General features: G+C 43.3%; 1 protein-coding gene across 1 annotated transcript in view; it reads right to left on the bottom strand.

Annotated features, from left to right (window-relative positions):
* Positions 1-18,428, bottom strand: part of RNF217 (ring finger protein 217) — a 293,219-nt gene that overhangs the window by 93,309 nt on the left and 181,482 nt on the right. Inside the window, exon 2 of the mRNA XM_063917265.1 lies at positions 3,542-3,775. Within this exon, the coding sequence (XP_063773335.1) occupies positions 3,542-3,775 (234 nt within the window). The remainder of the gene's footprint in view (positions 1-3,541; positions 3,776-18,428) is intronic.

Genomic DNA, 18,428 nt, shown 5'->3' with positions numbered 1-18,428 from the left:
AACTTTCAGGGACAGCTTAAACTTTTAGGGACCGCTTTAGTTTACATAAAACAGCCAGATACTCACTTGTACAGATGTCAAAGCTGAATGCTTGGGAATGAATATACAGATGACTTATAGGCAGCAGCGGCTTCTAGTTACGTTTGGTAGGGGGGCTGTCGCTACCCTAGTGCCCACTGTGGAGAAGGGGTGCAATGGATCCGGCAGGTGCCGGGACTGGCGCATGCGCAAACCCCCAAATTCTATGGACTGCACCCCATAGAAGCGGGATTGGGCTACACAAAAAGCAGGGAGTGGCTTCCTACAATGGGCCTTGTGCGTCTGTGACTGACAGGTAGAACTTCCACTAGACAGGGGCGGATTTAGGGGTGAGGGCGCCCCTTGGTACAACAGTAAGACCTCTTGATAATAGCCAATTTAATAGAATAATTAAAAAAGCCAACAACTATGATTTTTTAAATTATATATACATATTTATTAAATACGACAGCTTGCAGGGGCAATATGTGCATGGGCAACCCATTTACACTCCATTCAAGATGGCATATGGAACAGTACAGTGAAAATATTTTGAAGTTACTGGTACTTTTTGGGCTGCCAGTACCAACACAAGCATTAAGTGCCACCCCAAACAAGTGCCACCCCTAGGCACGTGGGAAATTCGCAAATGCCAATAGGAAGTCACTGCCAGTGTAATACCCCTGAAATGAAGTGAAGCAGTTCCACTGGTAATTTTATGAAACACACGGGTCCTTTTTCTGTGTGAAAGGTCTTGCTTGCCAGAGCCGGGTGGACGCTGCTGTGAGCGGCGACTGTGGCACATCCTCCTGCTACGCTGCTGTAGCACTGCTCTCCCCCTCTCCTCCTCCTCAGCTCCCACATCTCAATCCGACTGTTTTTAAAGTCGGATTGAGATGGTCAGAAAGGGGACAAAAACCTGTCGGATTTGGCCCAGTTTCCGACAGAAGCACGCGTATCGGCAGCTATTCCGCCGATCAACGTGCTTTCCGACAAGTCGAATTCCTCAACTTGTCGGATAATTTTGGGTTATACTGAATAGGTCGGAAACCCCTTACAACCTAAAAAAGTCGAAAACTGCCAACTTTTCGACAGACGACAGCTTTCGACTTCAATTGAATATACCCCATAGAATTTAACACCAAATAAGAACAACTTGGCCCATCTAGTCTGCCCCTTTTTTACGATATTTTTACCACAAACCTTATTTGATCCTCATTTCTTTGTAAGGATATCCTTATGTCTATCCAATGCATGTTTAAATTGCTCTGCTGTCTTAGCCTCTACCACCTCTGATGGGAGGCTATTCCACTTGTCCACTACTCTGAAGTAATTTTTCCTCAAATTTCCCCTGAACCTCCCTCCCTCCCTCCAGTCTCCGTGCATGTCCTCGCGTCCTATCACTTCTCTTCATTTTAAGAATGTTTCCCTCCTGGACTTTGTTAATACCCTTGATATATTTATTTGAAAGTTTCTATCATGTCCCCCCTTTCTGCTCCAAACTATACATATTGAGATTTTTTAGTCTTTCTGTGTATGTTTTGTGATGTAGGCCATGCACCATTTTAGTTGCCCTTCTTTGTACAGTCTCTAATGTATTAATATCCTTCTGAAGATATGGCCTCCAGAATTGAACACCGTATTCTAGATGAGGCCGTACCAATGACCTATATAGTGGCATTATTACTTCTTTCTGCTGCTGATTCCTCTCCCAATGCAGCCAAGCATCTGACTAGCCTTCCTCATTGCTTTGTTACATTGCTTACCTGCCTTTAAGTCACCTGAAATAGTGACTCCTAGATCCCTTTCCTCCTCAGTAGTTTCCAGTATAGTGCCATTAATACTATATTTAGACTTTGGATTTGTGAGACCCAAGTGCATAATTTTGCATTTTTTTGGCATTAAACTGTAACTGCAATTGAGTGGATCTCTCCATTCCTCTCATCCACACTTATTACCTGCTCCAATTCCAGGATTTTTATGAAACGGTGGGAATCCATTTTTCCCCCCACAAAAGGACTTTCCACTAGCTTTCTAACTTTCAAGTATTTGATGAAAACACACCTCCTTAGGCAAGTTTATCAAATTGCCAAATAACTTTGTTAACGTGCTGATAATTTCTCACCAAATTAGCAGCCCTATAAACACTACTATCAAAACTTGCATGCCAAACTAATATGCAATCTGTGGCAATTAACCAATGCAACAAACTCTAGTTTTAGCAAACAGGGCACTCGTACCAGGTCTTGATTTATTACTGAGGTTCTTCTCAATGTAAGGAGCCGTAGAGTACACTAATGGTTTACTAATCAATGTTATTATTAAATAATAATAATATATTAATATTTCTGCAAAATGCAGCATGACAGGTCAGATGTCAGTACTACTAAAAAGCACAGTAACACACTGAACATGAGACAGATTCAATTGTGGCGTGTGCCACCTGCTGGTCATCTAAAGGAATGGGAGTCTGTCTGAGCTATTCAGTTGTTTCCCTGATAGACACCAATTACCCACAGCACATACATTTAAGGTCGCAGCCTCTGAAGGTGAGAGATACGGTAAAATGGGGCCAATACAATTGTGGTGCGTGCTACCTGCTGACCACCAAAATGAATGGGCGTCTTTTGGAGCTATTCAATTGTTTCTTTGATAGACAAACAATACCCGTGGCACACACATTTTACCTCGCAGCCTTCAGAGGTGCAAAACAAAAATGTTTTTAAAATCTGTAGTTTGGGTGCCCAAAACCGGACGTTTAGACATCCAAACAGCAACTTTAGACGGGTTTAGCCACTTTGCGCAGCTAAACCTGGAGCTGTCAGCCACGTAAAATGCTAATGGTCGTCTGATCGGAGCAACAACTGAAAAGCTCTGATAGACGCCTATTAGTACAGACGCCCAGTTGGAGGGGGCCGCAACAACTGAATCAGCCCCATTGTGTGTACATAGAATTGAACTGATATTTGACATAAGACATTTATTAAGTTTTCCAAAGCAATAGATAATCATATTTTTGTGATTTGTAACAACTGCAGTTTTATCATTAAATCCTATTTAAAGTATGCCATTCTAAAAATAGAAAAGGCTGCTAAGTGTATTCACAGCAATAATAAGAAAGACTCGAGTTAAAGCAATTCTGCACATTTACTAATGAACTCTGACTTTCACCAGGTTATGTAACTGCTCCAGATATTTAAACCTTTCAACAGGCGACAGTAGGTCAATAGATTGGTATGCTAAAAATGAATGTGATCCTGTGGTAATCCTGAAGGGAATGTAGTGAGTTGTTTAAATTTCTCCAATATTGAACACTTTAGGCATTTTTATCCTCAAGACCAATGTGATCAAGCTCAGTGAAAAAACACCACTATCAAACCTGGTCACACCCTTGTAATTACACATTTTTGTATCATTTCTAGGACACTTTCACTGAAATTAAATGGCTGTTAATACCACAGTAATCCTTGCCCTACTTTCAGGATCACTAATCTGAATATCATTGGCTCATTGTCATGCTCACTTTGAACTTGTTCTCGAATTTGGATGGGTTTGGAATGTGGCTCTTCCTCTTAAAGGTTGTAAAGCGCTTGCACTGTGGGCAGGGCTTGGTGCTGGAGTCCATACGGCTAAGTTCCAGAAAATACTTGTACTTGATGATGTCATCATGTGGCAGGCTGTACAAGATGGTGGACTCATCCAGGTGTTTATTGCACTCAGTTATTGGGCATTTTATCTCCACTTGTCCAAGCTGCACCTGCAAGTAAAAGGAACAGATAAGCTGCCAGTATTAAATTAAAATGTATATTTTAAATACAAAAACTTAAAAATAAACAAACACCTGTAGGATGCCCAAACATGCAGGTGTATGTTGTCCACAGTAAAGGGGCCCATACACTAATTAAGTGATTATCTGATCCAAATTGGCAATTCCCGATCTCAGTTTCTCTGATGATCGCCAAAACCGAACATTTTAAATGGCTCATACAGCAACAGTCTATTAGCAGAATCCTGAATTTCACTGTTTATTACGTCCGTTGACCGGTAAAATCAACATGATTGAAATCCTTGATATGTTCATTCCTACCCAAAAATTATTTGATTCTGTCAGTCAGGGATTTCTAACGTGTTGGATTTTGCAGAATGTTGGAGAAACGGAGTTCGGGAATCAGACCGGTCGGGAATTGCCCAATTGATGTACATTATAAGACCTTATACAAATACCAGACTTGCCAATTCCGATCATATTTGGGTTGAAATCAGCAAATCAATTTCCAGCATGTTGGAATTTGCTGATCGAGCACATTTATCATCGAAATGCAGATAGATTGTTGATGCATGGATGCAACATCCATTTCTTTTGTAGCACATTTAAAAAGCACATTGAAAGAATGTGTACAGTTTGAAGAAAGTAAGAGGAATATTGTACCTATTCGTAGTCACATCTGGTATAATTTGTATGTGCGGAAATGTCCTTATATGAACTATAATAAAAAGCATGTTGTAACTTATATATGAAGTGAGTTTTTTTCATAAACATCCCATGTAGATGCTGCTTATTTAAGCTGAATAGAAACACAGATATAATTAATAGGCTTGTTATTGGTTTACAGGCATATGTTATGTACTGAACAGCCCCAACTGTATAATATAATAAATTATATATATATCGATATATACACACATATATATATCTATATAGATATCTATATATATATAGATATATATATATATATATATATATAGATATATAGATATATATATATAGATATATATATAGAGATATATATATAGATATATATATATATATAGATAGATATATAGATAGATATATATATAGAGATAGATATATATAGATATATATATATATATATATAGATATATAGATATATATATATATATATATATATATAGAGATATATAGAGATATATAGAGATAGAGAGAGATTTTTTTTTTCATTCGTTCCACTTTAGAACTGTTCTAATTCTCTACAAGCCTAGCTCTGTTCGCATCTAACACTCTACCAGCAGAACAGAATAGACACAAACTGTGAGAAGCGATGGTCACTTGCTCAGCACATTTCTGTGCCAAGTAATAGCAGGGAAACAATCCCCTGCTCACACTTTGCTACAAAAGGAGGCAGGAGCATAAATGCACCAATTATTTTCAGTTGAGTCCCTCCATAACAGAGGTTAAGCTACATACTGTATTTGCTTGAAGGTTGAATAGAAAAACAAAGCACAGGTAAATAAAGCTACCTATTCCTACCTTCCAATCCATTCTAAAAGGTGGGTACACACTAGGACGACTCGCAAACGAGTCAATGTCATCAGCGACGCTTGCCGATGCTGGCAGCAACGAGCGATGGCGGGGGATGTCACTGACAACGTGTGACAGTGTGCATTGTCAGCAACATAGTGCATACACACTGGATGATATGAACGATGTAAGGTGTCTAACAAAAGTTTCTGCATGACTACAAGTATGTAAGAACTGGTTACCAGAGATGACACAATTATCCTCTCCATTAATGCCCGACCCCTAAAACATCGCATTGTGGAGAGGAAGCCATTGCGCACTATACAGCGCTTAACATTTGCTGATATGCAGCAAGGAACAAGTCATTGGTGCCTGAAATGTTGCAGACTTGCACAATAAAAACACACCTTGCTTAGTGCAACTGATCCAAAGTGCCGTCTACATTTTGCTCTCTCTACATCACATTGGACTGGGAACTAGGACGTTAATTTTTTTTCTGATTTTGGCTGAGTGTCTGTTTTACATTATATAGATTATGACACATTGAAAAATGAAGTAGAAAATAAGCATTGCATACCCAATCAAGTACAAAAGGCTAGAATTCACAGAATACAAAACAAAATCGCAGCTCTTAATTCACCTTGAATGAAAATGGTGGTTTTGCATAAAGACTCCTGTAAACACCGATGTGGCCTAGACCCAGACAGGTTACACCCCACGGTCATCTAGTTCATTCACTTTAGCTGTTATGTTGTCACAGTCCGTGTGACTGGCAATTGCAACTTTAAATATCGTCCTCTGTACAACATAACACAGAACAGCAGAGGTTTAAAAGCTTAGTCATTCTTAATTACATCAGATGCAAATGCTGAAATAAAAGGGATTACCATCGGTTAGAGTAGCATACACAAACTCTGTGATGCAATGACTGCTCAACAGGGATCTTATTATAAAAAGCCAATGTATGGAAAAATACAGAGTTACAGAATTCATTTATGGTTCACCTACTCTGGTTTATGAGGCTCCTACATAGGGAGTAGGTTTACCATGGGTAAACATTTTGAACATCAAACATTACATTCTCTAACTGATTGTGGGCAGTCAGTTTTTAGGATTATTGAGAAAGGATTTATACAGAAACTTACTACATTATCCCATGTGCACTGAGTAAACATGCCACAGGGGTTTCCCAGTTTAAAAATGATGAGACTCTAAAATAAATATATATATATATATATATATATATATATATATATATATATATATATATATATATATATATATATATATACATACACACACACACACACACACACACACACACATATACATATATATATAAATAAAAGTTATGGTCCGGCACTCACATAACCAGTGGGCAACTTGATCCGGTGCCAGCATAGGCAATGCAGCATTGTATATTCCAAGAGGATGCGGCACTCGTGATGCAGATAACCAAACGAGGATAGCAGAAATCTGATGGTTGATGGTGCATGACGTCAGGAGACGCGCAGGAGGCGTCATGACGTCACCTCTAACAGACGGACCGGCGATTAGCGCCAGCTGTCTTAGACACATGGTGATGGTGGAGGGTATTCAGGTAAGTTTTCATTGTCTGTGTTTTCGCTCTTGAAAACAGTTAATTAACTAAAACGTTGAGAAAGATTTCTGCAATCCTCGTTTGGTTATCTGCATCACGAGTGCCGCATCCTCTTGGAATATATATATACACTGCTCAAAAAAATAAAGGGAACACTAAAATAACACATCCTAGATCTGAATGAATGAAATATTCTTATTAAATACTTTGTTCTTTACATAGTTGAATGTGCTGACAACAAAATCACACAAAAATTATCAATGGAAATCAAATTTATTAACCCATGGAGGTCTGGATTTGGAGTCACCCTCAAAATTAAAGTGGAAAAACACACTACAGGCTGATCCAACTTTGATGTAATGTCCTTAAAACAAGTCAAAATGAGGCATCATGGGGTGTTTGATGCACCCTAACGTCAGGGTTGGGTTGTAAAAAAATATCCAAATCTTTGATGATTTCCCAGGCACCAATAAATCCATCATCTTCAAATGGAAAGAACATGGTACCACAACAAACCTGCCAAGAGAGGGCAAGCCACCAAAACTCACAGACCGGACAGGGAGGGCATTAATCAGAGAGGCAGCACAGAGACCGAAGGTAACTCTGAAGGAGCTGCAGAGTTCTACAGCAGAGACTGGTGTATCTGCGCATGTGACCACAGTAAGCCGTACACTCCATAGAGCTGGGCTTTATGGAAAATGGCCAGAAAAAAGCCATTACTTACTGTTAAAAATAAGGCACGTTTTCAGCTTGCCAAAAGGCATGTGGACGACTCCTCAAATGTATGGAGGAAGGTGCTCTGGTAAGGCGAGACTAAAATTTTACTTTTCGGCCACAAAAGAAACTATGTCTGGCGCAAACCCAACACATCCCATCATCCCAAGAACACTATCCCCACAGTGAAACATGGTCTTGGCAGCATCATGCTGTGGGGATGTTTTTCAGCAGCAGGGACTGGGAAACTGTTTTGAGTTGAGGGAAATATGGATGGTGCTAAATACAGGGATATCCTTGAGCAAAACCTGTTTCAATCTGTCTGTGATTTGAGGCTGGGACGGAGGTTCACCTTGTAGCAGGACAATAACCTGAAGCATACTGCTAAAGCAACACTCGAGTGGTTTAAGGGGAAACATTTAAAGGTGTTGGAATGGCCTAGTCAAAGCCCAGATCTCAATCCAATTGAGAATCTGTAGTCAGACTTGATGATTGCTGTTCACAAGCAGAAACCATCCAACATGAAGGAGCTGGAGTAGTTTTGCCTGGAGGAATGGGCAAAAATCCCAGCAGTAAGATGTGGCAAGCTCATAGAGACTTATCCAAAGCGACTTGCAGCTGTAATTTCCGCAAAAGGTGGCTCTACAAAGTACTGACTTTAGGGGCCGTGAATAGTTATGCACGCTGAAGTTTTCTGTTATTTTGTCCTATTTGTTGTTTGCTTCACAATAAAAATAAATAAAAAAATCTTCAAAGTTGTAGCCATCTTCTGCGAATGAAATGATGCAAACCTTCAAACAATCCATTTTAATTCCAGATTGTGAGGCAACAAAACATGAAAAATGCAATGGGGTGAATACTTTAGCAAAGCATTGTACACTGTATACACACTAATATATATATATATATATATATATATATATATATATATATATATATATATATATATATATATATACAAATAAAAATAAGATTTTAAACCTACCGGTAAATCTTTTTCTCGTAGTCCGTAGAGGATGCTGGGACTCCGTAAGGACCATGGGGATAGACGGGCTCCGCAGGAGACATGGGCACTTTAAGAAAGACTTTGACTCTGGGTGTGCACTGGCTCCTCCCTATATGCCCCTCCTCCAGACCTTAGTTAGAGAAACTGTGCCCAGAGGAGATGAACAGTACGAGGAAAGGATTTTTGTTAATCCAAGGGCAAGATTCATACCAGCCACACCAATCACACCGTATAACTTGTGATAAACTACCCAGTTAACAGTATGAACAAACAACATAGTCTCGGTACAAAACCGATGAAACTACAACATAACCCTTATGTAAGCAGTAACTATATACAAGTTTTACAAGTTTTGCAGAAGAAGTCCGCACTTGGGACGGGCGCCCAGCATCCTCTACGGACTACGAGAAAAAGATTTACCGGTAGGTTTAAAATCTTATTTTCTCTAACGTCCTAGAGGATGCTGGGACTCCGTAAGGACCATGGGGATTATACCAAAGCTCCCAAACGGGCGGGAGAGTGCGGATGACTCTGCAGCACCGATTGAGCAAACAGGAGGTCCTCCTCAGCCAGGGTATCAAACTTATAGAACTTTGCAAAGGTGTTTGACCCCGACCAAGTAGTGCCAAGACCCCTCGGGCAGCCGCCCAAGAAGAGCCCACCTTCCTAGTGGAATGGGCCTTAAACGATTTTGGCAACGGCAAACCTGCCGTAGAATGCGCCTGCTGAATCGTGATACAGATCCAGCGAGCAATAGTCTGCTTTGAAGCAGGAGCGCCAATCTTGTTGGCCGCATATAGAACAAACAAAGCTTCTGTCTTCCTGACCCTAGCTGTTCTGGCCACATAAATCTTCAAAGCCCTGACCACATCAAGGGAGTCGGAATCCTCCAAGTCACGCGTAGCCGCAGGCACTACAATAGGTTGGTTCATATGAAAAGATGAGACCACCTTAGGAAGGAAGTGAGGACGAGTCCTCAATTCCGCCCTATCCACATGAAAAACCAGATAGGGGCTTTTATGTGACAAAGCCGCCAATTCCGAAACTCGCCTTGCTGAAGCTAAGGCCAGCAACATGACCACCTTCCAAGTGAGGTACTTCAACTCCACTGCGTTGAGTGGTTCAAACCAATGTGACTTAAGGAAACTTAACACCACGTTAAGGTCCCAAGGCGCCACCGGAGGTACAAACGGGGGCAGAATATGCAGTACTCCCTTCACAAATGTCTGAACTTCAGGAAGAGAAGCCAATTCCTTTTGAAAGAAAATGGATAAAGCCGAAATTTGAACCTTTATGGACCCTAATTTTTGGCCCAAATTCACTCCAGTTTGAAGGAAGTGAAGGAAACGGCCCAAATGGAATTCTTCCGTAGGAGTATTCCTGGCCTCACACCAAGAAACATATTTTCTCCATATGCGGTGATAATGTTTCGATGTCACGTCCTTCCTAGCCTTAATTAGGGTATGAATGACCTCCTCCGGAAAATACCTTTTTCCGCTAGGATCCGGCGTTCAACCGCCATGCCGTCAAACGCAGCCGCGGTAAGTCTTGGAACATACAGGGCCCCTGTTGCAGTAGGTCCTGTCGAAGAGGAAGAGTTCACGGATCTTCTGTGAGCAACTCCTGCAGATCCGGATACCAACTGGACTGTATCCAGAATCATACCCAGGAACAGTAGACGTGTCGTCGGAACCAGCTGTGATTTTGGAATATTCAGAATCCAACCGTGCTGGTGTAGCACCTCCTGAGATAGTGCTACTCCCACCAATAACTGCTCCTTGGACCTCGCCTTTATTAGGAGATCGTCCAAGTACGGGATAATTAAAACTCCCTTTCTTCGAAGGAGTATCATCATTTCCGCCATTACCTTGGTAAACACCCTCGGTGCCGTGGAGAGTCCAAACGGCAGCGTCTGGAATTGGTAGTGGCAATCCTGTACCACAAATCTGAGGTACTCCTGGTGAGGATAGTAAATGGGGACATGCAGGTAAGCATCCTTGATGTCCAGGGATACCATGTAATCCCCCTCGTCCAGGCTTGCAATAACCGCCCTGAGCGATTCCATCTTGAACTTAAATTTTTTTATGTATGTGTTCAAGGATTTCAAATTTAAAATGGGTCTCACCGAACCGTCCGGTTTCGGTACCACAAACAGTGTGGAATAGTAACCCCGTCCTTGTTGAAGTAGGGGCACCTTGATTATCACCTGCTGGGAATACAGCTTGTGAATTGCCGCTAGCACAGCCTCCCTGTCTGAAGGAGTAATCGGCAAGAAAACAGGAAAAAGAGAGCGCAGACAGACTAAATGTGTATTAACACCAATTTATTTATAAAATATATATTATTATAATTTACAATCAATAAAAAAAGATTATAGAGCTGATGATAATTTACTCCAATAAAGAATCCACACTCCGCATATCTAATAGTCCCGTAATACTAGTGCACTAGTGGATGACACAATAGCCGGCATGACATTAAAATCTGAATGAAGTGATCCTCAGGTCTAATGATATAAATGAAAGTAATCGTATATCATTTGAAGAACAGTTCAAAACTGGATGTTGATCTATATACCACTGATCTACTTATTTGTTAATGGTACCGTTTCAAATGGAGATATTAATGGATTGCAGTTTAACTGCTCCGTCCGTCACTCTCTCACTGTGACCGCTGACCGGAGCGAATTTGCTTACCGCTTCCACAGGTCTCTCAGCGGCACTGTCATGAACCAGACGCTGTGTACTCCTCTCCACGGTCCGTCCTCCTGTGTTCCTGCTAGATTGGCAAAGCAGGATATTGCAACCACAGGTGTCTTAGCAATGTAGATCAATAATGCTCTCCAAGGTCCGGGTATACTCGCCACGGTTCCCGTATGGCAATCGGGACCAATGCAGGTGGCTCCGGAGCTGATCAGACACTTCCAGCAAGATTTCAAAGTGAACAGTGGTACATGGGATTAGCGGATGTCTGGATCTCTAATGTCCTGACGCGTTTCTCGACCGACAACACTGGTCGTTTCCTCAGAGGGTTGGAAATAGTGGTATATAGATCAACATCCAGTTTTGAACTGTTCTTCAAATGATATACGATTACTTTCATTTATATCATTAGACCTGAGGATCACTTCATTCAGATTTTAATGTCATGCCGGCTATTGTGTCATCCACTAGTGCACTAGTATTACGTGACCATTAGATATGCGGAGTGTGGATTCTTTATTGGAGTAAATTATCATCAGCTCTATAATCTTTTTTTATTGATTGTAAATTATAATAATATATATTTTATGAATAAATTGGTGTTAATACACATTTAGTCTGTCTGCGCTCTCTTTTTCCTGTTTTCTTGTTTTTCACTTGTCTAGGGTTTGCTAGTACCCTTTTCTTTGGAGAGCAGCAGACAGCATTTCAACTTGGGAGCATTGGGGCGCCTTTATCTCTGTTTTTTTGAGTAATCGGCAAGGCAGATTTTAGGAACCGGTGGGGTGGAGACGCCTCGAATTCCAGTTTGTACCCTTGAGATACTATTTGCAGGATCCAGCTGTGAGCGAGCCCACTGATCGCTGAAATTTTTGAGGCGGCCCCCCACCGTCATGCAGCGGACTTGGAAGAAGCGGGGGAGGACTTTTGCTCCTGGGAACCTGCTATTTGTTGCAGCCTTTTTCCCCTACCTCTGCCTCTGGACAGAAAGGACCCGCCTTTTCCACGCCTGTTTTTCTGAGTCCGAAAGGACTGTACCTGATAAAACGGCGCCTTTTTAGGCTGTGAGGGAACATGGGGTAAAAATGCTGACTTCCCAGCAGTTGCTGTGGAAACTAGGTCCGAGAGACCATCCCCAAATAACTCCTCACCCTTATAAGGCAAAACTTCCATGTGCCTTTTTGAATCTGCATCCCCTGTCCACTGGCGAGTCCATAAGCCTCTCCTAGCAGAAATGGACAATGCACTGATTTTAGATGCCAGCCGGCAGATCTCCCTCTGTGCATCTCTCATGTATAAGACTGAGTCTTTTATATGCTCTATGGTTAGCAGAACAGTGTCCCTGTCTAGCGTGTCAATATTTTCTGACAGGGAATCTGACCACGCCGCGGCAGCACTGCACATCCATGCTGACGCAATAGCTGGTCTAAGTATAATGCCTGAGTGTGTATATACAGACTTCAGGATCGCCTCCTGCTTTCTATCAGCAGGTTCCTTGAGGGCGGCCGTATCCGGAGACGGTAGTGCCACCTTTTTAGACAAACGTGTGAGCGCTTTATCCACCCTAGGGGGTGTCTCCCAACGTGACCTATCCTCTGGCGGGAAAGGGAACGCCATTAGTAACTTCTTAGAGATTACCAATCTTTTATCAGGGAAAGCCCACGCTTCTTCACACACTTCATTTAATTCTTCTGATGGGGGAAAAACTACGGGTAGTTTTTTCTCCCCAAACATAATACCCTTTTTAGTGGTACCTGGGTTTATATCAGAAATTTGTAACACCTCTTTCATTGCTTCAATCATGCAACGAATGGCCTTAGTGGACATTAGACTAGACTCATCGTCATCGACACTGGTGTCAGTATCCGTGTCGACATCCGCGTCTGCCATCTGAGGTAGCGGGCGTTTTAGAGCCCCCGATGGCCTTTGAGACGCCTGGACAGGCATGAGCTGAGAAGCCGGCTGTCCCGCATTTGGCATGTCGTCAATTTTTTTGTGTAAGGAGTCGACACGTGCACGCAATTCCTTCCATAAGTCCATCCACTCAGGTGTCTGCCCCGCAGGGGGTGACATCCCTTCTATAGGCATCTGCTCCGCCTCCACATCATTATCCTCAAACATGTCGACACAGCCATACCGACACACCGCACACACACAGGGAATGCTCTAACAGAGGACAGGACCCACAAAAGCCCTTTGGGGAGACAGAGAGAGAGTATGCCAGCACACACCAGAGCGCTATATAATGCAGGGACTAACTGAATTATGTCACCTATAGCTGCTGTTATATATACTGCGCCTAAATTTAGTGCCCCCCCTCACTTTTTTACCCTTTTCTGTAGTGTAGACTGCAGGGGAGAGCCAGGGAGCTTCCTTCCAGCGGAGCTGTGAGGGAGAAATGGCGCCAGTGTGCTGAAGGAGATAGCTCCGCCCCTTTTTCGCGGACTATTCTCCCGCTTTTTTATGGATTCTGGCAGGGGTAATTATCACATATATAGCCTCTGGGGCTATATATTGTGGTATTTTTGCCAGCCAAGGTGTTTTTATTGCTGCTCAGGGCGCCCCCCCCTAGCGCCCTGCACCCTCAGTGACCGGAGTGTGAAGTGTGTATGAGGAGCAATGGCGCACAGCTGCAGTGCTGTGCGCTACCTTGGTGAAGACTGATGTCTTCTGCCGCCGATTTTCCGGACCTCTTCTTGCTTCTGGCTCTGTAAGGGGGACGGCGGCGCGGCTCCGGGACCGAACACCAAGGCCAGTTCCATGCGGTCGATCCCTCTGGAGCTAATGGTGTCAAGCAGCCTAAGAAGCCCAAGCTAGCTGCAAGCAGGTAGGTTCGCTTCTTCTCCCCTTAGTCCCTCGCTGCAGTGAGCCTGTTGCCAGCAGGTCTCACTGTAAAATAAAAAACCTAATTATATACTTTCTTTTTAGAAGCTCAGGAGAGCCCCTAGTGTGCATCCAACCTCGGCCGGGCACAAAATCTAACTGGGGCTTGGAGGAGGGTCATAGTGGGAGGAGCCAGTGCACACCAGGTGACCTAAAAGCTTTCTTTAGTTGTGCCCAGTCTCCTGCGGAGCCGCTATTCCCATGGTCCTTTCGGAGTTCCCAGCATCCACTAGGACGTCAGAGAAATAGATTTACCTGCTGTAGCAGTAGAGACGAGGTCCGAGAGGCCTTCTCCAAACAACTCATCCCCCTTGTAAGGCAACGACTCCATATGCCGTTTTGAGTCGGCATCCCCCGTCCACTGCCGTGTCCACAAGAGTCGCCTAGCAGAAATAGACATAGCATTTATTCTAGAGCTTAGTAAACAAATGTCTCTTTGAGCATCCCTCATATATAAACGCAGCATCTTTTATATGCCCTAGGGTCATTAAAATGGTATCCTTATCCAGAGTTTCAATCTCTGCTGATAGGGAATCAGTCCATGCTGCGACAGCACTACAAACCCAGGCCGATGCCATAGCCGGTCTAATAATAGTACCAGAATGCATGTAAATGGACTTCATGGTAACTTCCTGCTTGCGATCAGCAGCATCTTTGAGGGTAGCAGTATCCTGGGATGGCAGTGCTACCTTTTTTGATAAGCGTGTTAACGCCTTGTCCACCTTAGGCGAAGATTCCCATCGTATCCTGTCCTTTTGTTGGAAGGGATACGCCATAAGAATCCTTTTAGGAATTTGCAGTCTCCTGTCTGGAAATTCCCATGCCTTTTCGCACAATTCGCTTAGCTCATATGAGGACGGAAAGGTGACCTCAGGTTTTTTCTCTTTATACATGTGTACCCTCGTGTCCGGGACAGGGGGTTCCTCAGTGATATGCAAAACCTCTTTTATAGCAATAATCATATAACGAATACCCTTAGCCACTTTTGGCTGTAATTTTGCATCCTTATAATCGACACTGGAATCTGAATCCGTGTCGGTATCTGTGTCAGTGATTTGGGATAATGTGCGCTTCTGAGACCCGGAAGGTCCCGGTGCCACTGGGACAGGCATGGTCTGACTACCTGCCTGTTCCCTAGCCTCAGCTTTGTCTAATCTCTTATGTAATAAATTTACATTAGCACTTAATACATTCCACATATCCATCCTGTCCGGTGTCGGCGCTGCCGACGGCGATCTGACATTCATGCACTCCCCCTCCTCCTTAGGTGAGCCTTCAGCGTCAAACATGTCGACACACACGTACCGACACACTGCACACACACAGGGAATCTCTTTTCTGAAGACAGGTTCCCCCTAGGCCCTTTGGAGAGACAGAGAGAGAGAGTATGCCAGCACACACCCAGCGCTATAACCCAGGAAAAAAAAAACAGTATGTTCCTTCCAATAGCGCTGAAACACCTGTATACCGCCAATTATGTGCCCCCCCACCCCCTCTTGAAAACCCACTGTCACCGTCTGTAAGCAGGGGAGAGTCCGGGGAGCTTCCTCTCAGCGCTGTGCTGTTAAGAGAAAAGGCGCTGGTGAGTGCTGAGGGAGAAGCCCCACCCCCTCGGCGGCGGGCTTCTGTCCCGCTCAAAATATGTAAAACATGGCGGGGGCTCTTTTATATACATGTACAGTGCCCAACTGTACATGTATATATCTCTGTTTGCCATAGGAGAGGTTTATATTGCTGCCCAGGGCGCCCCCCCCTGCGCCCAGCACCCTTACAGTGACCGGAGTGTGTGAGGTGTATGGGAGCAATGGCGCACAGCTGCAGTGCTGTGCGTTACCTCAGTGAAGCTCACAAAGTCTTCTGCCGCCTTTGAAGCCTTCTTTCTTCTCATACTCACCCGGCTTCTTTCTTCTGGTTCTGTGAGGAGGACGGCGGCGCGGCTCTGGGACGAACGTCCAGGACGAACCTGTGTTCCAATCCCTCTGGAGCTAATGGTGTCCAGTAGCCTAAGAAACAAGACCTTGCAACTCAGAGAAGTAGGGTTGCTTCTCTCTCCTCAGTCCCTCGATGCAGGGAGTCTGTTGCCAGCAGTGCTCCCTGAAAATAAAAAACCTAACAAATATACTTTCTTAGCAGGAAACTCAGGAGAGCTCCCTGCAGTGCACCCATCTCCTATGGGCACAGTCTCAAACTGAGGTCTGGAGGAGGGGCATAGAGGGAGGAGCCAGTGCACACCCAGAGTCAGAGTCTTTTTTAAAGTGCCCATGTCTCCTGCGGAGCCAGTCTATCCCCATGGTCCTTACGGAGTCCCAGCATCCTGTAGGACGTTAGAGAAATATATATATATAATACGTGAAGTGATTCAGGCGGCACTCAACAGTCTGATGTCCGTTAGTAATTTATTAGCAGCAACAAGCTAACGGACATCAGACTGTTGAGTGCCACCTGAATCACTTCACGTATTGCACATTGGGTTCTATTTCCCACGAGGAGGGCACCGCAGCACATTATATCTTTTGGCCTTGAGTGCCGGACACCATATGGACAGATATATACATATATATATATATATATATATATATATATATATATATTCCACTGTCTGGTGGCACTCCCTGGGCTGAAATATATTCTCCACAACGTGTATTACATCAACGTTTCAAAGTTTTACTTTGTCTTCAGGATACACATACAACAAATGAACCACAGTTATATAGCCAGTGCACCAGGTAACTCACTCCCCTTCACTTCTGGGAACACCTTTCTTAATTTAACTAATAGCTTCATTATACAGCAGGTGTGTCAGTGTTACACCCTTACTGAAACACCCAGAACCACCAAATATGTGATACATTTAAAAAAAACAAACACTAGCAGACATCGAATGACAGGCAATACAATATCCCAGCTATGAATTATATAATGGGCAGTGATACAGTCTATACCAGTAGAACACATATGATCATTGAAAACAGCTCAAAATCAGTTTATCATTTAACCCCTTTGGTACCAGCGTCTCCAACCTCATAATCCACTTACTTTCACATCTTAATAAGTTACTGCCCCGATCACCCCCTCTAATGCTTGGAGGGACATGATCTATCATACGATAGCGTAATGTTGACAAATTGTGGGCAGCCTCTACAAAATGACGGGCCACCGGCTGATCACTTGAGCCAGTGCTGATGGCCTTCCTTATTGCTGAGCGGTGCGCGGTCATCCTTTCTTTAAAACTACACTCAATCTTCCCTATATACGCCAGCCCGCACGGACATATGATCTCGTACACCACAAATTTAGTAGTACACGTTAGATGATGTCTGATTTTAAATATCTTCCCCGTGCGGGGATGCTGGAAGATTTCTCCTTATAATAAAAAAACCACACTTTGTGCAGCCCCTTTATTAAAAGGAGAAACCTTCCAGCATCCCTGCACGGGGAAGATATTTAAAATCAGACATCATCTAACGTGTACTACTAAATTTGTGGTGTACGAGATCATATGTCCGTGCAGACTGGCGGATATAGGAAAGACTGAGTGTAGTTTTAAAGAAAGGATGACAGCGCACCGCTCAGCAATAAGGAAGGCCATCAGCACTGGCTCAAGTGATCAGTCGGTGGCCCGTCATTTTGTAGAGGCTGCCCACAATTTGTCAACATTACGCTATCGTATGATAGATCATGTCCCTCCAAGCATTAGAGGGGGTGATCGGGGCAGTAACTTATTAAGATGTGAAAGTAAGTGGATTATGAGGTTGGAGACGCTGGTACCAAAGGGGTTAAATGATAAACTGATTTTGAGCTGTTTTCAATGATCATATGTGTTCTACTGGTATAGACTGTATCACTGCCCATTATATAATTCATAGCTGGGATATTGTATTGCCTGTCATTCGATGTCTGCTAGTGTTTTTTTTTTTAAATGTATCACATATTTGGTGGTTCTGGGTGTTTCAGTAAGGGTGTAACACTGACACACCTGCTGTATAATGAAGCTATTAGTGTAATTAAGAAAGGTGTTCCCAGAAGTGAAGGGGAGTGAGTTACCTGGTGCACTGGCTATATAACTGTGGTTCATTTGTTGTATGTGTATCCTGAAGACAAAGTAAAAACTTTGAAACGTTGAGGTTATACACGTTGTGGAGAATTTATTTCAGCCCAGGGAGTGCCGCCAGACAGTGGTGTGTATGTGGCTAAATGCATTAGCCGGGACGGGCACAGCATAGCGGAGGTAACTGCGGAGTGCAG

This window comes from Pseudophryne corroboree, chromosome 4 (assembly GCF_028390025.1).
Source record: "Pseudophryne corroboree isolate aPseCor3 chromosome 4, aPseCor3.hap2, whole genome shotgun sequence".
Lineage (NCBI taxonomy): Eukaryota > Metazoa > Chordata > Amphibia > Anura > Myobatrachidae > Pseudophryne > Pseudophryne corroboree.
The sequence above is the reverse complement of the archived record's forward strand: the minus strand, read 5'-3'. Positions and strand labels throughout refer to the sequence as shown.